Source organism: Pleurodeles waltl, chromosome 6, assembly GCF_031143425.1.
Source record: "Pleurodeles waltl isolate 20211129_DDA chromosome 6, aPleWal1.hap1.20221129, whole genome shotgun sequence".
NCBI lineage: Eukaryota > Metazoa > Chordata > Amphibia > Caudata > Salamandridae > Pleurodeles > Pleurodeles waltl.
Window position 1 is genome coordinate 699,598,168 of NC_090445.1, and position 27,575 is coordinate 699,625,742.

General features: G+C 42.4%; 1 protein-coding gene across 1 annotated transcript in view; it reads right to left on the minus strand.

Moving 5' to 3' along the window:
* LOC138301687 (lectin-like) overlaps positions 1-27,575 on the minus strand; it is a 173,217-nt gene that overhangs the window by 139,992 nt on the left and 5,650 nt on the right. Inside the window, exons 2-3 of the mRNA XM_069242202.1 lie at positions 26,589-26,698; positions 9,493-9,633 (exon numbers count right to left, since the gene is read on the minus strand). Of these exons, the coding sequence (XP_069098303.1) occupies positions 9,493-9,633; positions 26,589-26,698 (251 nt within the window). The remainder of the gene's footprint in view (positions 1-9,492; positions 9,634-26,588; positions 26,699-27,575) is intronic.

The following is a 27,575-nucleotide window of genomic DNA, read 5'->3' on the forward strand; positions in this document are numbered from 1 at the left end:
CCTGTGTTTGGGGTGTGTCTGAGTGAATGCACAAGGAGCTGTCAACTAAACCTAGCCAGACGTGGATTGAAGGGCACAACAAGATTTTAGTGCAAAGAAATGCTCACTTTCTAAAAGTGGCATTTCTAGAATAGTAATATTAAATCCGACTTCACCAGTCAGCAGGATTTTGTATTACCATTCTGGCCATACTAAATATGACCTTCCTACTCCTTTCAGATCAGCAGCTGCCACTTCAACAGTGTATGAGGGCAGCCCCAATGTTAGCCTATGAAAGGAGCAGGCCTCACAGTAGTGTAAAAACGAATTTAGGAGTTTTACACTACCAGGACATATAACTACACAGGTACATGTCCTGCCTTTTACCTACACAGCACCCTGCTCTAGGGGTTACCTAGGGCACACATTAGGGATGACTTATATGTAGTAAAAGGGGAGTTCTAGGCTTGGCAAGTACTTTTAAATGCCAAGTCGAAGTGGCAGTGAAACTGCACACACAGGCCTTGCAATGGCAGGCCTGAGACAGGGTTAAGGGGCTACTGAGGTGGGTGGCACAACCAGTGCTGCAGGCCCACTAGTAGCATTTAATCTACCTGCCCTAGGCACATGTAGTGCACTCTGCCAGGGACTTACAAGTAAATTAAATAGTCAATCATGGATAAACCAATCAGTAGTACAATTTACACAGAGAGCATATGCACTTTAGCACGGGTTAGCAGTGGTAAAGTGCCCAGAGGTCAAAAGCCAACAACAACAGGTCAGAAAAAATAGGAGGAAGGAGGCAAAAAGTTTGGGGATGTCCCTGTCAAAAAGCCAGGTCCAACAGGGGGTTATTACAACTTTGGAGTAGGTGTTAATCCGTCCCAAAAGTGACGGTAAAGTGACGGATATACCACCAGCCGTATTACGAGTTCCATAGGATATAATGGACTCGTAATACGGCTGGTGGTATATCCGTCACTTTACCGTCACTTTTGGGACGGATTAACACCTCCTCCAAAGTTGTAATAACCCCCATAGTTTAAAATACATGCTTTTCAATGTTAGTGCATTATATTAATTTAACCAAGAAAAAGCTTCAAATTGGGTTCACTGAGAGCTGCCAGTAGCTCATGAGCTACTCACTGAAGGAGACTAATCTGTTGCATTCACAAATAGAATGGCTAAGTTTTCTCCAAATAAAAATATAAATTAAAAAAAGAAAGTATTGAATGTACTCCAGACATATTTGTTTTAGGTTTGCAGATACCTTCTGCAGCTTATGAGAAAAGCCTGGCAAGCTGAATAAGACATGTGGCTCCTACAGCAGCAAAAGCTTGTTAGTCGATTCCCTGGTGTTCTATGACAGATTCTACACAGAGTGAACAAATAGATTCCTAATACGGAATATTCATGGCAAATGTGATGTTACATGTAAATTGTGAACATATCTCCTATCTTGAGGTTAGCAAACAAAAAGTGATTCTAATACAGATATATGTATCTGTCTTATTTATTGTGAATGAATTAATTAATTGTCGGCCTGTTTCAGTATTACCTGGATGTGCTGCAGTGCTGAAGTGCCTAAGGAGCCCATCATATGTTACCCCATACACCCACAATCTTTATGATGAAGCAACAAACAATCTCTCAAACTTAAACAAAGTAATAATCTAAAATTCCACCAGACACTGCTGCACCTTTTTCTCACTTTTCTGGTTCCTACTTGTTTCTTTTGTGCTATTTTTTTATGCCTTTCTCTTACTCCTTTGCTGTTTCTGTGTTTTTCTCTGTCTTGCTCTTGGTCTATAGCCCATGAAACATAATAAGTGAATGTACCCACAAATGAGAGCCAGTGGGACACACTGGCAACCACAGGCTCAAATTAAGCACATGGATACTATAACACACAAATACCAATGCTCCAGGTCAGGCTATATGGCACTAGATGCAACACTCATGAAATCATGAAGTTATCTTCCCTTCTGGATTATTTCAAATGCTACCATAAACCTGAAAAAACAACATTGTACATCAAGCAATAAATAATTGCAAATAGATGTTGCTAGCAACACTTGCCATTTTTACCTTAGACACAGAGGTGTAGACAAACTACAAGGCAGCAACCAACAATTGCAAAAATCACAAAAAATACTTGTTTTAGCAATTCGGGAGAAGGACTCTGGGATTCACATCAGAATTCAAAATTATAGAAGATGTATAGTTTAATGGTCAGGTATAAAGCTACATTTTGCCTCCACTCTCTTTAATGATTTGCATTTAGAATAAACATTCTTCCCACCCTGATTCTGTCTCAATTCAAAGTGTTGTTGGTTGTAAAATGAAGTGAGAAAAAGCCACCATAGAACAAATAACATTACAAAGAATGTAATGACAAGTTTCAGTAAATTGATACCCAACAGGAACCTGGGCAGTCTCTCATTGACTGCTAACTGTTGATGAATTGCATTCTTTAAAAAAGTGCATCCTGTGTGGCAAGCATTGCAACCATTTCAGCTAAGCTCCTAGACAAAAAACTGTATTTGTTGGCCTGGTAGAGGCATGGTTCTCTTCTGCTCCACAACTCCTGACAGATATCATCCTTCCAACACTGTAACCTTTTACCACACTTGACCAGGATGGCATTACAGGCAAGAAGCAGCTACCAAGCATAGAAACTTGATACACTTCAGGCCTATATAAACCTATCAATAGTCTACCTTCCAAAAGACATTTCTATATCATCATACATACATACAAATTAACTAATTTATTACCCACCTTGTGAAGATCTAGTTTGTATGTCCATTAGTAGAGCATATAATAGGGCATAACATTTATCAAATGCTAACATCAAATAAATGCATCGTAATTTGTGATCTAATTATATAATGGAATGACTTCCTAAGGTCCTCGGACTTATGGCCTTCTTCTGGGACATAACATGCTCCAATACAGCCAATGCCCAGCACATATAAAGATGGCACTTGACATTTAGGTCCTGATTTAGAGTTTGACAGAGGGGTTTCTCCGCCACAATGGCGATGGATATCCTGTTCGCTGAAATACAAATCCGTTAGGACATAATGGGGTTTACATTTGGACTGACGGGATATCCATCACAGTTGTGATGAAGTAACCCCTTTGTCAAACTCTCAATTAAACTCTTAATCTTAGTAGTACTCAACACTTTTAGCTGATAACTCCATTGTCATTGACTGGTCAGATCAAAACTATTTTACACTTAAATACTCCTTGTTAGAAATTGGGTTGTTGGTTGAGTGGGGTGTAACCCTTAGTCAAACAGCAACCATAACCTTAGTCAGGGTAAGTGTCAAACAAACCCTAAAATAACCTTTGCTCACCCTCTGGTAGATTGCCACAGAGCAGCCAGGCTTAACTTAGTGGCAGTGTGTAAAGTATTTGTGCAACACTTCAAATAGTAAAAAGGTGAAGACAGCACACAAAGAGATTTCAGACCATGTTAGAAAAATAGAGCAAACTTTAATAAATAAACAAGACTAAAAGGAAGAAAAATAAGCAAGTAGAACTTGAGATGTGAATGTTTAAAGAATAAACTGTAAAATAGCACTTAGAAGCAAGAAGGGTCAACTGGGGTCAGGGCAGGGCAGGTTGGGACAGGGTAAAAATTTCAGGACCAACCGCGATAGAGCGCAGGCTAGATACAGGAACCCAGGGAGGCCCACTGAACAAAAGTTCCTTAATATTGGTTGCTTCGACAACAAAGACGCCGGGTGCAACTGAAACAATGCGCTGGTGTCCATCTCCACAATGGAGGAGATTCACTGATTTCTCCCATGCAGTGGGAGGCAACATATTCCGCTTCCGATCCACGCAGCAATGACAATGGGTTGGGTTGACAGAGAATGCATAAGCTCTGCTGCAGCATGCACATTATACCCACTTCCAAGAGTCCAGGACTGGAGTGGCACCACTTGGTAGGGCAGACTCATAACTGGCAGAGTCCAGGTGCAGAAGTAGGCTGGTGGAAGTCTTTTATGTCCCTGAGACTTCAAATTAGGAGACCAGTCAGCTGGACCTTGGAGTCACTCTGGATTCTGGGATAGAGAGGTGCATGCCCAGTCCTTCTCAATCCCAGCCAAGATAGCAGCAGGCAGCAAGTCAGCACAGCAAATCAGGAGTCCAGCAGAGTAACAGTCCAGCAGAGTGGCAGTCCTTGCATCAGCAACAACAGTCCTTCTTCCTGGCAGGTTATCGACAGGTTCAGAAGTGTACTGAGTTGATGGTGTCAGAAGTCAAGTACTTACACCCAGTTAGGCCTTTAAAGTGGGGACAAGTACAAAGGTGGGTCTTTGAAGTGCACAGAGGTCCTGCCCTTCCCGCCCTCACCCCAGAGGGGGGGTATACAGGCCTTTGTGGTGACAGAACGCAGTGTATTCAGGTGTACGTTTGAGGCTGTAGCTACCACCTCCCTCCCTCCATGTCAAGATGGCCCATCATGGATTGTCAAGTCACATCGAAGCTCCCATTGTGTTTAGCTGTCCAGGAGAAATACATAAAGCCAACCTGTCACCCACCCCAGACAAGTGATCAGAGACAGGAATTAGGCACCAAATGGCTAAAGTAAGGAAATGCTCACTTTCTGAAAGTGGCATTTACAGAATTGCAATTTAAAAACTAACATCATCAAAAAATGTATCTCTTCCAGATTGTGAGTTACACTTATAAAATGTAATAAGTTAATCTCAATATTATCCAATCAGAAAGTTAGGCCTAGCAATAATGAAAAATAACTTTGGAAATGTTCACTACTAGGACATATAAAATTGAAAAGTACAAGCCTTGCTTTTTAAGTACATTGCACCCTTCCCCGTGGGTTGTCTAGGGCCTAACTTAGGGGTGACTTATGTGCATAAAAAGGGAAGGTTTGGGTCTGGTCGGCAAAGCAGTGTAAACCGCACTTATAGCCTCCTCAGGCCTGAGACATGGTTAAAGGGCTACTTAAGTGGGTGGAGGAATTAGTGCTTCAGACCCATAAATAGCATTTAATTTATAGGCCCTGGGCACATGTAGTGCACTTTACTAGAGACATAAGCAAATCAAATATGTTAATTTATGATAAGCTAAAGTTACCATCTTTTAAGAAGAGAGCACAAGCACTTTAGTAGTTGTAGCAGTGGTAAAGTGCAGAGTCCTAAAGCCATCAAAAACATATTCAGTGGACATTGGAGGAGGAAGAATACGGTTTGGGGATGACCCTGCATAAAGGGCCAGGCCTAACACTCTTCTATTTTGAACACTGAACCAAACCTAACCCTTCTGCACATCTCTATTTTAGTATATTCCCTTAGAAATATAGCTCCTCCTTAAAGGTAAATCATAGCCTGATAGAACAACTCTTTTAGTAGACCAATATAAGTGATTATTATTATGTACTTTGAACAAGATAAAAGCCCCTTTATGTAAAACAGGAAAGAAACGTAGCAGCTCTATCGAATCGGATTTAAGTAATCTGAACTCAAATATACAATTTATGCACTCCACTTAATATAGCTGAAAATGTACTTAATGTAATGAACCAACATAACAGCTTTTTTAGGTCATGAAAAATAAAGATCTTATAGTAAAATAGTGACACCCATCACTACTGATTACTGTTTGGCTATGTCCGATATACCAACATTCATTCTACCTTCTTTCTTGTCAACTATGCTTTGCCAGGCAAAATGACAACTCTGGCCAATTACCCCTTAAAGTCTTGTTTATAATGCCTAATCTCTATGCACCATCTCGTTGCCACACTGGCTAAGCATAATTAAATTGATCCCTATCAATTATACCTACAGCTATTCTGAAAATAGATACCTCCGAAGCAGTCTTCACAAAAAAAGAAAAGTTAATGTTCCTCCACATCCCTTTCCCCCCTTTTTTTTGCAAAACTCCTAGTGTGTAGCTGGGCTACTAAAACAACAGATAAAAAGAAATACTTATTGAACATACTCAATTTCAGTGTTATTGGAGGTCATAGCATTGAATCATCTGTGCTAAACGTAGTGGATAATGATGTAGGGAGATGGTTTCCTTCTCATCCATGTACTGTAGGTCTGGCAACAGCCTGTGTGGCATGCTGGAATCAAGGAAAAGCATAGAACAATTCCTATTGATGATGCCAACATGATAAATACAGAGAATCCTTTCTATCTTGTCAGAAACAGACTATAGTATCCATCCTTTCAAAATATATTAGGAACCAAAAGATTTCTTTTTAGCATTATATTCTTCATATACATGCCCATATTATTGTATAGACTCCATGAGGTCTGCTTAACTCTTTAATCAATGCCTCAGCTAATTACAACTTTAGTTGGCACATAAACAAAGTAAATTGAAACATCTAAAAGCAAAGATTCCTACTGTAGACTCTAAAGAAACCATGTCTGGTATATGTTTCAATACATCTTCAAGCAGCACAAATGGGTGATGAAAACATTACAAATGCCAAATAATTATGCAGAACTGTAGGCTATGCAATGAATTCAATTTTTTTTAAATGTTGCTAGTCACTATTTGAAGCTACTCAGGACCATAATACTCTTCTTTCTGAAGAAGGATTTCAAACTATGCCATGTCTTGTCATTTCCACTTTGTCTGTGGGAATTCCTCCTCACAGGATTCTACTAATCGGATCAACTCACTTTCAGAAAGTGTATTCGTGCAGCAGGAAGATTCATATCTGATACAAAAAGAAATCCACATGCAACAAGTAAGTTATGACTACTAACATGGCTACTAGTTAAAGCTCCCTGAACTTTCAAAATAGTATCTGTCAAGCAAGCTGGTAATTTCCAGAGGTCAACAAACTGTATGACACTGCTGTGTCTCAAAACTCCATGCTTCTCCAAAAACATTAAATACGACTGTTATCAAATTTTCTCAAGTGAAACTATAGAGGAAGCCTGCCAGTCCTTCTCTTGCCTTGAGAGATTGCCGTAATGTAGCAGTGTTTTTTAGGTAAGATGATATTCAAGTTCCAAAGAGTAATATTCTGGTTGCCTCATCTTTAGATTGTTTTTACCTCTGCATCAGGCAGCTTCGCCTTTGTGCATACTGTTGGAAATTTTGCCTATTTCAAGTCACCACAAAGGCACATGTTGGAGCTTTCCTGAACAGTGGTATCTCTGCAGAAATATCAGAGACCTCTAAGAATTGGCAGGGTGGATCCTGCACCCTGCAGCCCTGACATTGTTTTCAGTCTTCCTTTGAAGCTATGCTTTTTTGGACCCTCGGACCTCTGATAAGGTTATACTTGGGTAACCCTCCACTTTCTTGAATTACTCATTGGAAGACATCCTTCTGATGGATTGACAATTACTTAGGCTGACATGAAGCGGGTCGTGATGATGATCCTTCCATTTTAAATGATTGAACCATTATTGGGAATATACAGACACAACCTATACTGAAATATGTTGGATTTTATGGGGTTTATCTTTGCTAATGGAAATGTGATACACGTAGGTAGTCATTTTGACAATGGCGGTCTTTTGACCGGCAGGGTAAATGTGGCAGTCCCACCACCAACAGACTGGTGGTGCAGAAAACCACATGCGTGTGGCAGGTTGCCGTCCGCCAACTCGCCACATCCCCACTCATACCGCCATGGCGGTCAAAGCCACCGGGCCGGAGATGATCATATCTGACCCGGCGGTCCACAGAAGACCGCCTTTCGTATTAGGAGCTTTCCACCTTGGTTTCCGCGGCAGTAGCAGCAGTATGAAAACCATGGCGGAAAGGCTACTGATGATAGGGAATTTCTTCCCTGTCACAAGTAGATTACTCCCCCACCCCCTAGCAAGCACTAGACTCTCCTCCCCCACCCTCCCACTCCCCCAGCAAGCACTAGACCCCCACCTCCCCTTCAGCCACAGTGCTCCCCTTCCCCCACCCACAACCCCTTCAGCCACAGCGACTCCCCTCCCCGCATACATACACATGGACACCCACATGCCTACACTTACATACAAGCATTCACTCACACACATCCATACATGCATTCACATCATTCATACACATATTCAAACATGCATCCATACACACATTCACAACATTCATACATCCATTCAAGCATGCATCCATGCATGCATTTACAACAACATTCATACAAGCATTCAAACACACATACTAACATGCAGACAAACATGCATATACCTCAACACTTGCATACACACCTTCATATACAATTACATGTAGACATGCACTCACTTCAACATTCACATAACGTATACAACCATGCATATACACATTCATGCACACACGCAGACACCACACACTCATACACATAACACCCTCCAACCTCCCACGTCCTCCCCTGTCGGACGATCACCTTACCTGTTCCTGGCAGAAGGTCATCCGGCAAGAAACAGGAAGGGGCGCTTCCACTGCCGGAAGCACCCTACCAGCAGGACACTGCCAGGCCATATTATGGTCCATAATAAGGCGTGTGGTGTACTGCAGGTGGGGTGGGGCAGGGCAGGTGGTAGAACCACCAGATAGCCTCTGCCCACTAGCACGACTACTGTCATATTTCTGCCGAAAGTGTGGCAGAAATCCGGCAGTACCCGTTATATGGTGGGAGAAAGATTACCAGCACTGGCGGTCTTCTGGCGCCAGTGGCTTTGGTAGTCTTTGAACATAGTTTACGTTTGAATAACATGTATCACACTTTTGCCTTAATACTCTCTTTACTTCCTCACTTATGCCACTTCATGCTTGCATACACCCCACTGTGTACTTGTTGTTGCAGTTTTACTTATTACTGGCTTACTATAAATTAAAATATTAAAATGTTGTTTTCATTTAATTTTATATGATACTCCCTACTCTCCCCTAGGGACCACTGTTGCTTTTATAATTTTACTTAACTAGGCCCCCTACATATCACGGAGATATCACACTAAGTGCTTCACATGTTCTCAGTAGACCATCTACTCATTTGTAATGAAACAACTGTGACAGAGACTCTCAAAATTGAGTCTTATTCACAGATATTCTTATTGTATGCACGTTTTCATCTTGATGATATCTTAACTGGGGAGATGCAAACATTTTGTTGGCAGAATATATTTTTACTATATACTTTTCTCTGAGACACTCTCCCACTACTTCTCCACCTCAAAGCTGACTTCCTTAGAGTGTATTCAGTCAGGTATGATATAAGATAAACAAAAGTTCAATTGAGCTTCAAAATAAAAACTTCATTCCTATCCTGTCCAGGGTACTATATTCTCAATCATGTTTTGACTATAATATGCCTCTTAGTAAGAGGTGTTACAGTAATTAATGTTTAGCTACTGTATCTACCTGAATTCGCAGATTGCACATCTGTATAATGTTTGATTATTCTATACTGATATCCACAATCTTGAGCACTTCAAATGAATCTTGCTTATGCATGCAACTCCAAGTGTATCTTTGTAGCAGCAAAAAATCTAATGACTACTTGACTTTTTAAGACAAAAATGAATGTTTTACCTTGTAGCAGTCACTGCCACCAACCCAGATGACAGGGTAATTACTATTGTTCTTGAAAGTGATTTCTGTGAGGAAGTCATTCTCGTCTTCAGAGTGGATTGATGCCAGGTGAGCACCTGGGTAGAGTTTCTGGCAGTAAAACTGTAAAAAATAATTATATCTTAATAATTTATATGGTGGGTTATTGTGCTTTTTTGTTCAATAAGCAGTGCCAGCTAGTATATGCAGATTGTAAAAAAAAAAAAATATATATTTGGGGAGAATGTGAGTCCTACCCAATGAATAAGTCCCCACAGCCTATCAAGTCAAACAGACTGTTTCAACAAGTTAAACCTGGGACCAAACATTGGTAGCTATGGCACACAAGAGAGATAAATATCAGGAAAACAGTCAAAAGTCAAAACACAACTCCAACACTCAAGTTCTAAAAAAAACCAAAAACATTTGATTAGCAAGCATACACCAAAACCACTAAAATCCAATGAGGGGAACTGGGATATGATTTTTTTTAAAGTTTTAAGGCAGAAAAATGTTCATGGTTGACTAGTACCTCAGCGTAATTTATGGGCAATCATGATGGAAAGTTGGCTACGCTAAGGGGGGCCATCCCTGTTAGATTTTATACATTCTTCCTTTGGGGCTGATTCACAAAGGGCCTCTGTGCTCATAGCTGAGACCCCACAGTTGTGATGGGTGCCCGTACTTGTGCCGAATGTCCTCAAGGAGTAAAAGCTGTATGAAGGTCCCACCATAAGTGTGGTTTTCCTGTCACTACTGCAGGGCCTCTGCCATAAGTGCAGATGTCCTTTATGAATTTCGCCCTTAGTCTTTTTAATTGTAGTCAAAATCCTCGAGTGGGACAGGTTGAAGTCTGTATCCAACCAAGTTCTCACAAAGTTGTATTGCAATTGCTTTTGGTAGGAACTTCAAGCAGGAAAATTCAAATTTCTCTGAAGTGCTCTTGTTTAGTGGATACTTTTCATGCGTTCTCTCAGTGAAGATTGCCATCATAGTCTGTTTTTTGGAGCTGCAAATTCTCCAACAGAGCAAGACTGATGTTGCATCTGATTAAGCTTTCTTCAAATAAGGTACCTTTGACATGGGATCCCAATTTATTTGTGTACACATAATATTGATTTCTGGGCCCCTCTATTGACCAATGTCCTAAGGGTGGCCATTAAAGGCAATTTGAGGGACTCATAGAAAGCGGCCATCATTATCCCAATTTTTAAAAAAGGAGATCGGAGTTCTCCCATGTGTTATCGTCCAATCTCCCTATTAGATTCCACTGTAAAGATTCTTGGTCAGGTGATTCTAGATAAACTGGAAACCTGGGCAGAGGCTGTTACAATATGGCTTCAGATCTAGTCTAGGAACAGTAGACCTAGCTCTAAATCTAACTCTTATATGGGGCACGTACATCAAAGCCAGGAGAGCTGCCCTCCATATGGCATTTATGGACCTCTCCTGTGCTTTTGATATAGTGGACTGGGCAATTTTCTGGGACCTTATGGACCAAACTGGTATTGAACACACAGAGGTGGATTTTGGTGCAAAGGCTACATACAGATACAACTACAAAGGTGCGTTACACACTCTCTGGGGAATGTACATACTCAATCAGGTTATCCAGAGGTGTGAGACAAGGTTACATTCTTGAATATTTTGTATTCTTATTGTGCATCAACTCCTTCGATACTTATCTAGAGCCATATAGTTTGGACATTCTTATTGACCTGTGGTCCCAAAACTACAAAATCAAAGGTTTTTCAGATAGGGAGAACCCACGTAATGAGGGTGCCTTTCTTTAGCTATTTGAGCATTCAGTTTGATGCACGTGGGTCAGGGAAGAGAATGATTGCCGAAAGAGCACTTAAATTGGGGGTAGTATTTAGATTTGCAAATCAGCTTGGTTGCAAACCCATTAGGGAATTGATGCAGCTGTAAAGAAGCCAATTCCTCTCTCTTGGGGTCTATAGTGCTGGTGTGCAGGGCTGTTCTCCTTCAGGATGACTACAAGTTGCTGAGAACACATTTTTATGCTGTTTGCTGACATTACTCCAAAGCACAGCTAGCTTGGTTCTCCACTTAGAATTAGAAGTAGACTATATCGAGGACCTCATGAGCATGGCCCCCTGTTATTATTAATTAAAATTTGAGGCACACTAAAGGCTGCTTTTTCCCGTTTAGTCTTAGCAGATTGCCTAAAGTTGGACAATTGGAAAGCTATCCCATGGGTGGCATATGTTAAGAACAATTGTTATGATCTTGGCCTAAATACTCTCTTTGATTTTCCTGATGAGATTTTCCTCCAAACCAATGATTGAGTAAAAAAACATTTTTTAGCTCATAGGGAGGAAGGGTGCACCGTAAGGGCTCTTAACATGGCTTCTGTGACAAGTTTTCTGCAGCTCGATAATATTTCAGGGGTGAGTACATACCTGTTATGGCTAACTAATCCACAGCACAAGTTTTATATAGCAAGGTTTTGACTCAGTCTAATTCACCATTTAGTAGCCTACCCAGTAGTTGGGACCAGAATAATTATTTGTTCTTGCTGCCCATGTGATAATATCTCAATTCAATCTACATTGCATTTCATGTTCTTTTGCAAATTATATTCCATATGTCCTGCTCGTTTTCTTCACCCCATTCTTAAGCATATACACTTTTTATCACATAAAAATGGTCTGAGAAATTTGCAATCTGCTGCCTCACCGCAAATCTGTTATGCTGTTGTAACTTTTATAAGATCGACCATAAAGATACGGAAGGCTTCTGGTATTGGTGTCTGAATTTTAAGATGTTTTCATTTTAATATGCCTATGTTATCAGCCAATTAAATGTATAATACTTTATGTGGATGGGATTGGAATGTATTATATTGTGATTTTATTTTGTCAAGTTTGTGTTTTTAGGGATGTTTAAAGGCCATTTCAGGTATTAACGTTGCTGTAGCCACAAAGGAGGTCAACAATCTCACCCTTATAGTCCACTTCTAATCATTGGTTACACGTGGGTACAGGGCCAGCCATTCAGGTCTCCAGAAAGTTCATGGACAGCAGGTCAAATCTTCTGGTCTGCCACAGTGTTTTGAGAAGCTGGGGTTAAAGTGCTAATTTCCTTACCAGTTGGAGGGGTTACTCCCTGACCAATGTGTAAAAAAGGTTCCATGGGCAGTCTTTCCCACTTTACAACACATTCTAGTTGCCTGACTGAAAACTATCATGCAGTGCACAGTTCTGAGTAAACTCCAATGTGGAAGAACCCTTCTGCCCTAGACAGGGCTCAGGGCACAACTTTCCTATGGTAATGGGCAATGCTCTCCCAATCAACCATTCCAAATAGGTTGTGGGGCATCTCCTTCCTTCACTGAGACTGATCCCAGGAGGGCTAAAGTTTATCCTGATATAAAAAGACCCCCTCTGCTCCAGCCTTCCCTTATCATTCACTCCTAAATAGTCAAAATCTGTTGCTTGCTCAAGTATTTCAGGTTGTGCTTTAATGCACACCTTCATAGATTTATAGGGGTTAAAGGACATATATTTTGGGCCGTATTTACAGGCCCCTAGCGCCACAGGAGCGTCACTTTTTGTGACGCTCCTGTGGCGCTAAGCACTGCGCCCTATTAACAAGTTGGCATTCAGCCACTTTTTGTGGCTTAACACCACCTTGTAAATACGGCCCCTTTTGCACGCAGCACTGTGCATGGAAGGGGCATGCAATTTCAACGCTGCCTCCGTTTTACGAGATTTCGTAAACCTGAGGCAGCTCCCAAATCTAACGCCACCCTAGGGGTGACGTTAGCAGGGCGCAATGAGGAGGAATACTTTTATTCCTCCTCATTTTTTGCTTTTTCTATGCGTGCTGCATAGAATGAGCAAAATGCCAGAAATGATTGTTTATGTGCGGGAAAGTGTTGCTTCCTGCACATAAACAATCATTTGAAAATTACGCTTTGGCACTTTTGTGTGTGCTACATTGTGCAGCACACACAGAAGTGCCAAAGCTCGATTAGTGTTTACGATAGTGCAGGAATGGACACAAGCAGGGGTGCGCCATATTCACCTAAATGTAGCGCATCTCTGGATTTCTAAGTTGACGCAGCACGGGGTGCAAATTTTGGTGCAGCACCGCGCTGCGCCACTTTTCCTTCCATGGCTCTTTGTTTTTTAGCATTCAACTCCATCCCCCTTTCGGATCAAAGTAAAAAAAAAATGGTCAGTAAAATCTTGCAGCCCTGCAGGATTTTTAGAGATGAGGAGTCTATCATCTGCACACAATAGCACTGGTAAGCATAAGGTTCTTGTTGTCGGGGAGTGATTGCCAGGGAAGTCTAGATATTTCACAACATCATTGATCTATAAAGAGATGAGAGGTAGAGCCAAAATGCATCTCTGGCAAACTCCCCCCCTAATCTAATAGGACTAGTCATCTCCTACTTGGTGACTAGTCCTATTAGTTCTTACTCGGCTATAATTTGTTTCCTGTAGACTTATTGAGATTGATAACATATTGCCAGGGACTCTCACGGTCACCAGAACTCCTCAGAGCTTGTGACAAAGGAATTCATTCAAACATTACTTTAAGGTCGACAAATGCCACATACAACGGGAACTTTCCTAATATTACTGCTTTCCAGTGAAAAAAGTATAGTGAAATATCTGGTCGATTGTGCTGGTTTTCGAATGAAAGACTGTTTGGAAATCTAATATAATCTTATTATGATTAACCCACTCAATAAATTTCCCCAAAAATTGGTGACAGAAAAGCTTCTGTAACCAGTCAATTAAACTAATCAGCCTATAATTTCAAGGGTCATCATGACTGCCTTTCTTGTGGATGGGGAGAATCAATGCATTGTGCCTAGGGTTTATGTAGCTCACCACCCGTCAAAATGAAACTCATAAGCAGGTTGAGATATGGGCTCCATATAAGATATTACAAAGCATACAGGTCTCCGACTACGGAATTTGATCCAGGGGCCTGCCCAAGAACTATCGAAGCAAGGGCATCAGGGGAGTTCTTCAGGGTAATGTCTAAGGGTCTTAACATGTCATTAGCATTTGGCAACTTGCCAATTTCCAAATACAGACCTTGAAAATGTTCAACCCAATCTTGGGGCTGAAGGTGATGATCAACTTTGGTAAGGAGTGACGGCTGCTGTTGCAACAGGTTCTGCCTCAGCAGTATGACCAGATTTGTTTGCCTTTTTGATCACTCGTTTTTTGTACTTTTTACTGTGGGTGAGCTTCATTACCGGTGTCTCACCCACGGTAATCACACATTAAATGGACTGCACATGTTTACCTCCAATGCCCGCCTTTTAAGGTAAGGCCACTGCGACACAGCAAGGGTAAGGGGCAGTTGGCTGGGCACAGATGAACATGTGTGCTCACGCATGGGCACTCATATGTGGGCTGCATGTGGGAGATGACTGTTGGGTGCAACCCTGTGACAGTGCACAGGTAGCTTGGAGCAATGGGGACACTGTAGGTATAGCTATTCACCTATAAAAGGCCTCTTTAGCAAAGTGTACACTATTGTGGAGAAGTCAGTGTGCTTTACTGTTTTACCTATAGTGCCACTCTCTTATACACCTAGGGAGCCAACTGCCTTAGAGTGTAGTATCCCATCCTCTGGGCCTGGAGAGACCATTGACGTATTGAAATAAAGTATAACCTGTGCAAGAAAATCATAGTTGTCACTTCCAAAATACTAACTGTACATCTTGTGGGGTATTCAGAGTTTTCATATTCCCCAGGCTTAGGTCAGGATCAGAGTCCAGGCCTCTTATCACCCTGCTGTGTCCAGTAATTACATTCTCTTCAGCAGCAGGAACAAAGACTGCTCCCACACAAAAGGAGCAATTAGCCCGACTTCTCCTTGCTCCTGAGGAGGAAAGGGGTGGGTAGAATGCTCTGTATCAATCGCATATCTGTCACACTTCTCCAGGGATGGGCCTTCCCAAGCCCCCTTTGATGTACTAGTGTGCAGGTCACCTGTGATGTACTAGTGTACACGTCCCTGGCAGTGATGTCAGCGAAGGGTAGAGGATCTAATGTGACCAGTGGCTCCTTGATGACACCATTTTGAATTGTCCCAACATACCATGCAGGAGGGTTGGGAGAGGGGTGGAGAGGGATATGGCACCTCAGGATTGGTTAGGGGTACCTGTCTTTTACAACCCTCTCTCACCTTTGTAACTCTTGCACAGAGGAATACTCTCTCTTATCTGCTTCATTGCTGGATCCTGGGACTGCCATGGAGAACTGGAAGGAGGAACCCGAACCCCAACCTAGGACCCAGGAATCTGTCCAGTTTACCCTAGGATGAGTGTGTCTTCCTAAGGGTCAGTGAAGCTGGCCCCTAACCCCCCCTGAGGACCAGGTGGAGGAAGCCCTGGATGTTTCTACACCCACCAACAAAGCCACAAAGGAGAGCCAGGAGGACAAACTTTTGAAGGTGTAAAGTGCTTTGAGGGTGAGGAGGATTAATTCATCTGGATAGAGCTCACCACCAGGAGTACAATAAGCCAAGGACCGTCCAAATCAGTCTGATGGGTCCGGAGTTATGGCATTCTAAAGTTTAGTGACCTTTGACCTAATTTTCCTCAGAAGCGCGTGGGGCTCTGCTGCAGGGCTGGTAAAATTCTCCAGGCCTACGGACAGTGTAAGGAAGCTATAGTCTGAAAATTGGGGAAAGGGCATGCGTTGGACCACCTCCCCGCTTGCCTATTTAGTCTGGGACCTCATTCCCAGGTGAATCTCTGTTCTAGGGGCCAGGGCCCCATTCCCAGCCCCATGGCATTCCTGAAGGATGGGGTGAGGGCCACGACAGCCCCACCCCCCCATGACCTGCACTCCCCGCTTGCCATGGCCATGTCTGGGGGAAGCAGAAGGCGGGCACCTTCAAGCACTCCTGCCCGCAAAAGTGGTCAGACACAACCCAATGACTGCCGGCTCTTGTAACAGTCATGTTTTCAGCAGGGGAGCTGGCGAAGGCAGCCAGGGGTGAGCTCCCCTTGTTTCCCTCCAACTGTGACCATCTCTAGGCATCCCCCTCATAAAAGCAATGCGGGGCAAACCACAGCTCTCCCCGGCAAAGTGGGAGAGCTGCTACTATAATATTCACTGCACTCAGGAAGCTTGTCCCATAATGCATTGCAGGGCCTTTCTCTGGAATTATACTGTCACCCATTAATCTGCCTGTGGTGGTCCTAGGATGATGGGACCTCCACCAAAACCTTCAGCACAACATGCTCTTTCTGTTTAGATCATCTTCTGTGTCCACACCCAAGGTTGGGAGAAATCCCAAAAACTTCAGCTTCCTTTATTTGTTTCTTCAAGATCTCCTATAGCTGCAGCTTTTGCTATTCAGCTGGGAGTAGTTGTTATTTGTGGGCCTTGAAGGCTTGAGAATGTGTGCATTGTGTCCTCTAGGGGTTGAATATATAATTATACTGTAATGTTTTGGATGTAATTGCCTTTCAATGATATCTTATGTGGTTACCCTTCTAGGAGTTGAATACGTTTTTTTATTACAATGCTTTATAAAACTGTTCTTGTTATTGTGCTACCCTCTCTGGGTTGATCCGACCATTACAATGTAGAAAGAATGTCCAAATGCAAGGTTTATTTCTGATAGATGATTTTGTTGGGTTTACATGATTATTGCATAAGTTTTATGATTATTGCATATGTTTAATTGATCCATCATTATTTAAATGATGACAATGTTTCATGCCAAGGTAATATCCTTATTACACCATGATTGTATGAACACTCTTCAAGTGTTTGGGTGAACCCCTTAAGGGGCCACCAGTTGTTGTACAAGGCCAGCCATGGTATGTACCATCTATCAATGAATATTTGTAAATTATTGCGTAGTATTTAGTAGTGTGTGCATAATAAATGTATTCTCCTTTTCTAAAAAAAAAAAGGGCTGACTGGACAATCATTTATTGGGTGTTGTTATTGCACGCCAGGGATTTGGAGATTGCTAACCAACACCATCTCCTTGGAGTAGGCCTTCAACTGATCCACCTCGCTATCCTATGAGACACAAACGCTACAATGGGGTGTTTGGTTCCCACTCAAGACAACTGCAGAACTAATATTTGTGCTGGCCACACAACTAATAACCCAATTTCCAACTGCTACCATGAACTGCTATGTTTAAAAATGAGTAATTATCTCCTTTTCTGGTTGTGATCATCAGGTCATTCCATATTTCAGTCTCCCAATTAGATCTTTCGATAACTCTAAATGATTATTTCTCCTTTTCAAATGTATGTGTGCCTGATCTTTGTCCTTAATAGATTTTATTAAGGCTGTCTCAGCTATACTAAAATGTTTGTTGTACCAAGGGTGGTTGGGTTTCTTTTTAGATGTGTCTTTCATTTCCCAGTGAAGGACTTAAGGAGATAATCAAATAAATCTTTGTGATACTTCAATGAGACGTTCCTCTGTTTCCCATTGGTTCAATGGTATCTGTCACTTTGCTGTAGATTTGGGACATTAAACTTAGTTTGACTTTAGATGGGGCCACTTTAATGCGCTTTATTATTCAAGAGACTTATCTTGCCAAAGAGTGTAGAATTATGTACATAGTAGGTAATTGAAAAGTTTCTTTTAATTGTTAGGCCTAGGGAGTTGTGGTCGCTGTCAAATCTCTTGAGGATCTTCATGTAAATCGTGTATCGTCACAACTGAATAGCAATCATAATTTAGTTTATTCTACTTGATAGATTTAACCACTTAAAAGAGTGAACACTTACTACATCAGAGGGGGAAAGGCCATTGCAGGTTCTAAGACCCAAATTAATTTCAATCCCCAATAGTTGGGTAGAAAGGGCTGGTGCACAGTGTAGTTTTAGATTACCCCATATGGCATCTTCTTCCTATGTATTGGTGGATTCTGAATTATCAAATGGCTGAAACGTGTCATTGAAGTCACCTGCAACTATCACAGACCCCAATGAATGGTTGCAATAATTATAAGACTTAAGGCAAGTAAGCATACTGGACTCCTTATTCTGATCATTGTTCATGTGGTAAATGTTGAAAATACAAAGATTCTTGCAGCCAGTTGAATTGATCAATTGGTTAAGAATATCAGAGAAGTTAATAGAAAGTCTCCTGATTCTACAATGAAATTTAGTATTCATCCAGCTCATTAGCCCACCTACTGGTCTCCTTTTCCCCTGCTAAATAGCTTCAATACGAAAGCAATTAAACCGGATCTATAAACTGTCTCCCTGTTCCAAATTTCCTGAAATAGACAAATGTCTAATGTCTCAATAAAATTCCCCCAGCTTGTATCTAACAATTTAGATTTCAGGCCATCAATGTTCCAGGAAATTATATTCCATAAATCACAAATTTTAGTGAGAGGTAATGAAGGAGGTTCCCGAAATACCACTGTGCATAGTCAATCTGCTCTTTCCACAACTGAACAAGGTTCCTCTGAAAGGTCTTGGGGTGATGATTATAACATCTTGACATTCATCTCTTGCCATAGGCATAGGTACCTCAAACAAACAGTTGTGGGTACAGGACATATGACTGAGCCTCCAAAGTTATTAGCCCGTCAGCCAGGGCTCGTGATGGCAATAATATTTCAACATAATCAAATTTGCCTGCGGGCACTGAGCAGCGTGTGTCCCTCACAAGGTCTAAGCAAATCATTAAAATGCATTTATTGACATTACAACAGATCACTTTGCTATTCAAAGAATCTCTATTTCTCTATTGTTCCATGTGAAAATCTGCCCACATTGTGCATATATACAACCTCACCTGAACCAAGATTATAATCCCAAAAGGGTTTAAGAGGTGTTTTCTGGCAAGATGCACAAGACTAAATCGTGGGCTAGTGGTAGTGCCATGTTCTAATGGATATTGAGCAGCAGATTCAGGCCAGTGTGCAACAGCAATCCTGTCAGCCTTCACAGATGAGTGGGATATTTTGTGGGGAATAAGAAATGGGTTTCTACATGCAGCCTGACTTTTGTCAGTACTAGGAGTTTTCCTCCATGGTGACATCACCTTTTGAGCTGGATTCAGATATTCTGAGTGGCCATCAAAAGCTAAAGGCAGTTCTTGTCTATTGTACCTTGACTATCATCACCTATGGTAGGTTGATGATTTAGGCAAAGCAGCTGTATAAGTGCTGCAGGCTGGGTATTTACTATTTTGACCTATGCCCTGAGTTCTGCTATGCTGATCTTAAGGTCATTCATGACGTCAACTATATCAGTAGAACGGATTTTGTTGGGTGACATTTTTGAAGAGGAGGAGCTATTTGCATTGGTGAGTTTAGCAGGATAAACACGATCTGGCTCAGCCAATATGGCAAAGCGATTTTCACAAACCACAGTAGGTTCACAACGAACAGAAGCTGGAATTGGTTTGCACAATGCCTCAATTTGAAGAGGCGCCATGATGATGCTCATATTTGTAACAACAGAGGGAGAATGTCTGTGTAGGCTAGATGTCTTACATGCCTTGCCTGACCTTTTCACAAATATTTTTGCTACTGGTTTACTACTAGGCGAAAAATAAAAAGAATGGATGGATCCAAAATGGTCTCATTTTAGCAGATTAAATAATTTATTTTTCTCAGTGTATTGCTCTTAGAAGGCTGATTTACATATTTTTTCGATGGCACCATTCTCATCAGAGCCTCAATGTGTTTCTTATCCCCATTTTGTCAGGAAATCTCTCTACAGGACTCAACTCACTGACATCTTGGTCAAAGCTAAAATTGTGGATTGCTGAAGGGCAAAACATAAACCATGTTGTTGAAACAATCAATCAATCAATCAATCAAAAAATGTATAAAGCGTGGTACTCACCCGCTAGGGTCTCAAGGTGCTGGGGGGGAGAAGGTTACTGTTCGAACAGCCATGTCTTCAGTTTTTTCTGAAGCTCAAGAAATCCTGGGTCTTGCGGAGGTCGGTGGGGAGGGAGTTCCAGGCCTTGGGAGCAAGGTAGGAGAAGGATCGGCCTCCTGTGGTGATGCGTTTGATGCGGGGAATGTGGCAAGGTCGGCAGATCGGAGGTGGCGGATGGGAGTGTGGAAGTTCACTCTATGGTTGAGGTAGGTTGGTCCGTCGTTGTGGAGGGATTTGAGTGTGTGGATGAGGATTTTGAAGGTGATCCTCTTGTCGATGGGGAGACAGTGAAGGTATCTGAGGTGTGGTGAGATGTGTTCTTGACGAGGAAGATCTAGGATGAGGCGTGCTGCTGTGTTCTGGATTCTCTGGAGTTTGTGTTTGAGTTTGAGTGTGATGCCGGTGTAGAGGGCGTTACCGTAGTCTAGCCTGCTGTTGATGAGTGGGTGGGTGACGGTCTTTCTGGTCTCTAAGGGAATCCATATGAAGGTATTTTTCAGCGTGCGGAGGGTGTTGAAACAGGAGGAGGTGACGGCGTTGATCTGCTGGGTCATGGAGAGGGAGGGGTCAAGGATGATAACGAGGTTGCGTGCGTAGTTAGCAGGGGTGGGAGCGGGATCTAGGGTGGTGGGCCACCAGGAGTCATCCCATATGGTTTTGTTGGGTCCAAAAATGATTATTTTGGTTTTGTTGGAGTTGAGTTTGAGATGGTTGGCTGTCATCCAGGCTGCGGTGTCAAGGAGTGCGGAGTGGAGGTTGGTTTTGGCGGTAGTAGAGTTGTGGGTGAGAGAGATGATGAGTTGGGTGTCATCTGCGTAGGAGAGGGTGGTGATTCCGTGCAGTCGGAGGATGTTGGCGAACGGGGTCATGTAAATGTTGAAGAGGGTGGGGCTGAGGGAGGATCCATGGGGGACACCGCTGATGATTTTGGTGGCGGTGGATTGGAAGGGGGGATGCTTGTAGTATGCTCTATTGGTGGTGCGTATGAGTTGGTGGTGAGGGTGAATGTGGTTATGAGGGTGGAGAAGTTAGTGATTGAGTGTTCCTGTCGGCAGGCTTTCTCAGCTTTGCGGCATTTGCGTTTGGAGTCGTGGCGTTCAGTGGTGAACAATGGGGCGTTCTTGATGTTGCGGTGGTGATGTTTTTTCTGAGGGGGCGAGTGTGTCTGCACAGGTGGTTATCCAATTTGTGAGGTTGTGGGCACCAGTGTTGGGGTTGTTGGTGTGGGTGGGGGGGTTCTGTGCCAGTTAGGAGTTCAGGTGTTCTGAGGGGATCTTGTCCCACAAGCGGTAGGGCATGGTGTGTTGTTTGTGCTGTGAGGGGGATTTGGCAAAGGAGAAGTGGAGGCAGTGGTGGTTGGTCCAGTGGAGTTCGGTGGTATGGGTGTAGGTTATGTGCTGGCTTGAAGTGAAGATTGCGTATAGAGTGTGTCCTCCTGAGTGGGTGGGTGCTGTAACCAGTTCTTTGAGTCCGAGGTTGGTGAGGTTGTCTAGGAGGGAAGAGGTGTTGTGGTCTTGGGGGTTCTCCAGGTGACAGTTGAAATCACCGAGGAGGATGTAGTCTGTGGAGATGAGTGCGTGAGGGCTGATGGTGTCGGCGATGGTGTCACAGAAGGGGGGCGTGGCCCTGGGGGTCTGTATATGAGAGTGCCTCGGAGGGTGGAGTTATTGTTTATGGGGATTAGGAAGTGCATGTGTTCTGCGCTGACAAGGGTGTTGTGTGTGTTGGTGGTGACCTTGATGGTGTCTTTGTTCAGGATGGCGATGCCACCCCCTGGTTTGTTTAGGCGGTCTTTGCTTTGGAGTTTGTATCCGTCAGGGGTGGCTGTGGCTATGTGGGGCTCAGATGAGTGGTTTGTCCAGGTTTCTGTGAGAAAGACGATGTCAGGTGAGTGTGATGTGATGAGGTCCCAGAGTTCTATGGCGTGCTTATGTAGGGATCGGGTGTTGAGGAGTAGGCAGTTGAGATGGTTGTGGGGGTGTTGTTGTTGTGTTGTGCGGTGGTGTTGGTGTGGGTGCCTGTGGGTTTTGAAGGTATTGTAGTGGAGTGTGTTCGGGTTTTTTTTTTTTTAGGTGGGGCCTGTTGGGGTGTGTGGGGGTTGTGCGTGAGCCTGTTGTATTGAAGTTGTGGTGTTTGGTGTGGGGGTGGTGTGTGGCTTGTGGGTGTCAGAGGTGTGAGAGGTGGAGCAGGAAAAACAGCAGGCATAACAGGTGAAGGGTCCTTGTGTGTGTGTGGGGTTGGTTCAGGTGCATGCAGGTGTGTTCCTGGGTTGAGGGAGCGGAGTGTGTCTGTGGAATAGTGTTGTCTGGGGGGGTCTGGACTGGGGGGCCAGGGGGACTGGCACTGGGCGCGGTCCAGGCGTGGATGGGTGCCGACGTGCTTGCCTCTGTTACGCCTCCAGCGTGCTAGCAGCCGCCATTAAGAGGGTGGGGTGGGAAGGTGGAGCAGCTGGGAGGAGGGAAGGCCAATGGGTGTGTGCGGGGGCAGGGCCGCAGGGGAGGCAGCGGCAGGGGGCTCGGAGACCGGCAGTGATATTTGTAATATGTAATATATAATATGTAATATGTAATATGTAATTTGTAATATGCCCAGCACTCCAGAACCTAGGTCCTCATTTACATGAATATGACGCACTGGCCCCAAGCGTCAGATTTGTTATACTGCCTTACGATCCACTAACAATACCATGGATAGCTGTATTTACAATACAGAGCTCCATGGTGCATGTTTTCACAGATGCGTCAGAAATTCCGATGCATCTGTTGGTGCTAAACTCAAGCATTGCTGGACTAGTGTAAAAAATATTACACTTCTCCAGCAATGGGAGGACGCCCCATAGAGAAAAGCCCTGCGTTAATTTTATGCCTGCTCTGAGCAGGCAGTACAGTTCTGATACAGGGAAGTCGCAGAATGATACAGTGAAATTTTGTAAATTGCACTGCATCAATTCTGTGTGGCTTTTTCCGTGGGAGGTATAATGTAATGCAAGGGTCTACAAACTAATGGATTGGGCTGAATGCATCTGTTTGTAAATCTGGAGCAGTGTAAAAGACAGCTAAAGCCACTGCTGCATCTAAACAAAATGACACAACGGTGGCGCAAAGACCTTGTAAATGAAGCCCCTAGTTTCTCTATCTGACCTGCGATCCAGTGCACTCAGCCTTAACTTGCATTTAGGTAACAGTCAAGCACAACCGGGTGACCGACAGTGGCTCTTTACACTTTTAGCAATATTTTTAGATTTTAACTTTAGAAATTATTACATCCGGTATCCCCTATTGAATCTTTGTCATTTTGGTGCACTCATTTTATTTGTTAAAATTTACACTATTTTTGCTGAATTGCTTTGGGATTTTGATGAGGTTTTATTTTTTTGTTTTTTTTGTTTTGGTATTCCATAAACACTTTATTCTAAGCTAAGCTTGTCTTCTCTGTGCCATAGCTCAGGTTAATGTAGTGACTTTAAGGGTTCACCCTGACATGGGTTATGGTTATTGCATGAGGTGGTTACTCACTTCCTTCAACTAATAACCCACAACTTATACCCCAATTTCAATTTGTGCTCCTTGGAGCGCATCCTCACAGTTGTGTGTCAGATAGGAGGAGTTGCAGGGCTACATTCACTGTAAATCAATAAAAATCTGGATGGTCTGACAGTGCCAGTATGTCACTAAAAGGGGATAAAACCCATAAACCTTGTATAACTGTGAAATGCTTACATGCAGCCATTCTTGATCTCTTTAAACAGACAAAGCCATGGGCACTGCAATGCAATGCTTCATTGACATTTTTGTTTACCTTATTACATACATTTCATGGGGGACTACCATTATTTTTTTTATGTACCTCTGTCAGTCTCCTACCAAGACAGAGACACGTTTCAGTTCATTAAATATCTTTATCTTGTCTACATGAAAAAAGAGAGTTGCTTTGGTAACTCTATGAGGATAGAATCTAAGGCTCCCCACACTACTCCGTCCAATGCAAAACACCAAATAAAGAACACCTATTCAGTATCTGAATGTGATATTACTTGCAAGAGTAGTATTAGCATAAAGCAAAAGCAGGTCTTGCTGTTCAGTCTGGCAGGCCGTGATTATCCTGCCTTCTCTTTTAATGTATTTCAATTAATAAGCGGATATTAAATACGCTACCCTATTCAATTAGACCGGAGATTCACAAATAATATCCAATACATTGACTAGTCAGAGGGCGATACTCTAGAAAACACCTCACCACAATGGGCTTCGTTTAGAGTTTGGAGGACAGGATACTCCAACACAGACATGGCAGAGTACCCTGTCAGCCAAAATGACAGCTTACAAGCTATATTTAGAGTCAAACAGATCCTAATTTTACTGCTCATGAATCTACCTCAGAATGTCTGTCCTAAACAGAGCGGACATTCTGAGGTACATTTTTCCTGTTTGAGATCACAAAAAAGCCTGACAGTCCCCAAACAGAATAAAATATAAATGACCCCAAGAATCTGGGAGAAAACACCCAGCTTGTCAGGGTCATCGTTTTTGTTTTTTTAGTGTAAAAGACAGCTAAAGCCACTGCTGCATCTAAACAAAATGACACAACGGTGGCGCAAAGACCTTGTAAATGAAGCCCCTAGTTTCTCTATCTGACCTGCGATCCAGTGCACTCAGCCTTAACTTGCATTTAGGTAACAGTCAAGCACAACCGGGTGACCGACAGTGGCTCTTTACACTTTTAGCAATATTTTTAGATTTTAACTTTAGAAATTATTACATCCGGTATCCCCTATTGAATCTTTGTCATTTTGGTGCACTCATTTTATTTGTTAAAATTTACACTATTTTTGCTGAATTGCTTTGGGATTTTGATGAGGTTTTATTTTTTTGTTTTTTTTGTTTTGGTATTCCATAAACACTTTATTCTAAGCTAAGCTTGTCTTCTCTGTGCCATAGCTCAGGTTAATGTAGTGACTTTAAGGGTTCACCCTGACATGGGTTATGGTTATTGCATGAGGTGGTTACTCACTTCCTTCAACTAATAACCCACAACTTATACCCCAATTTCAATTTGTGCTCCTTGGAGCGCATCCTCACAGTTGTGTGTCAGATAGGAGGAGTTGCAGGGCTACATTCACTGTAAATCAATAAAAATCTGGATGGTCTGACAGTGCCAGTATGTCACTAAAAGGGGATAAAACCCATAAACCTTGTATAACTGTGAAATGCTTACATGCAGCCATTCTTGATCTCTTTAAACAGACAAAGCCATGGGCACTGCAATGCAATGCTTCATTGACATTTTTGTTTACCTTATTACATACATTTCATGGGGGACTACCATTATTTTTTTTATGTACCTCTGTCAGTCTCCTACCAAGACAGAGACACGTTTCAGTTCATTAAATATCTTTATCTTGTCTACATGAAAAAAGAGAGTTGCTTTGGTAACTCTATGAGGATAGAATCTAAGGCTCCCCACACTACTCCGTCCAATGCAAAACACCAAATAAAGAACACCTATTCAGTATCTGAATGTGATATTACTTGCAAGAGTAGTATTAGCATAAAGCAAAAGCAGGTCTTGCTGTTCAGTCTGGCAGGCCGTGATTATCCTGCCTTCTCTTTTAATGTATTTCAATTAATAAGCGGATATTAAATACGCTACCCTATTCAATTAGACCGGAGATTCACAAATAATATCCAATACATTGACTAGTCAGAGGGCGATACTCTAGAAAACACCTCACCACAATGGGCTTCGTTTAGAGTTTGGAGGACAGGATACTCCAACACAGACATGGCAGAGTACCCTGTCAGCCAAAATGACAGCTTACAAGCTATATTTAGAGTCAAACAGATCCTAATTTTACTGCTCATGAATCTACCTCAGAATGTCTGTCCTAAACAGAGCGGACATTCTGAGGTACATTTTTCCTGTTTGAGATCACAAAAAAGCCTGACAGTCCCCAAACAGAATAAAATATAAATGACCCCAAGAATCTGGGAGAAAACACCCAGCTTGTCAGGGTCATCGTTTTTGTTTTTTTACAACAGCAAGCTCTTGAAAAATGCCAGGAGAGGATTTCAGATTGTTTGACAAAACAGGAGCTGGATAAATTAAATTGTGGGTAAGATATAGGTGAATAGATAAATAACAGGTAAAGAGAATTAATGGGGAAACTGGGCAGAATGTAGAGAGCTTTCCCGTGTCTTACCTCAGCATCAGTCCAGCTCTTCGCATTTGGAATGTATTTGTAGTAACTGTTGAAGTGGCAATCCCATCCACGGGTACAGTCTTCCCCACATTTTTCTGGTATTAGTAGATCTGTAAAACAAGACTGAGCTGTCAAACACTGGATGACTTAATGAAGAAATATAATGTGGCTGTTGTTTATACTTTTTTTTATTTAACAAGGGGGGATGTAGTGTCATGAGACAATGTGTGCTAGAACCCTTGCAATTCTAGACAGGCCCGTGAGAGGAATTACATAACTTGCAGGGAGGAGTTAGTGTGTGGTTAGTAACAGTTATGACTTAATCTGAGCGCAGTGTTTGATTGTATGCTGAGGAATAAAGATGTCTGCTATAGACCTCTGTGTGTGTCGTAGTCATTTAAATAATCCAGGGCTGGAGGGACCCTACAATAATTTAGAAGCTTCCTAGGTAGCTATTCTGATTCTGCCTGATTCAAAGTGGGTAGGTTTTTCCACACTCAGTTTTTCTGAGATGGGTAGTACCTATCTGATTTTTTCTGGCTGGTAATTCCAACTGGAAAAAATGCATTAGGCCTTTGCTGCACCCAATGCCAAGCCTAACCGCCCTTCTGTAGAAATATATCCTTGCCTTACCTTCCCTAATCTCATCATTCCATTTCTCGCCCCTCACACCAGCCACAGGTTCCAGCATAAATTTACCATCTGCTCAGAGCAGGCAGAATATGTATGTATTAAACCCACATGCATTCTGGAAATATATATGTTTTTTACGAGTGCAATAATCAATCCCACATGGTAATTCCCCATTCCATGGGTTTTACTTGTAATTGCACAGTAATGATGGGGATTCACAGCAATGGTAAAATCACTTCTGATTTTACAGTTACCGCAGTACTGTGCAAATTGTGATCAGACATAAAGTTTTCTGTTTTTTGGCTTTTCTCTTTTAGGTACCTTGGAGGTTGTTTAATTTATTTGCCAGTAGGC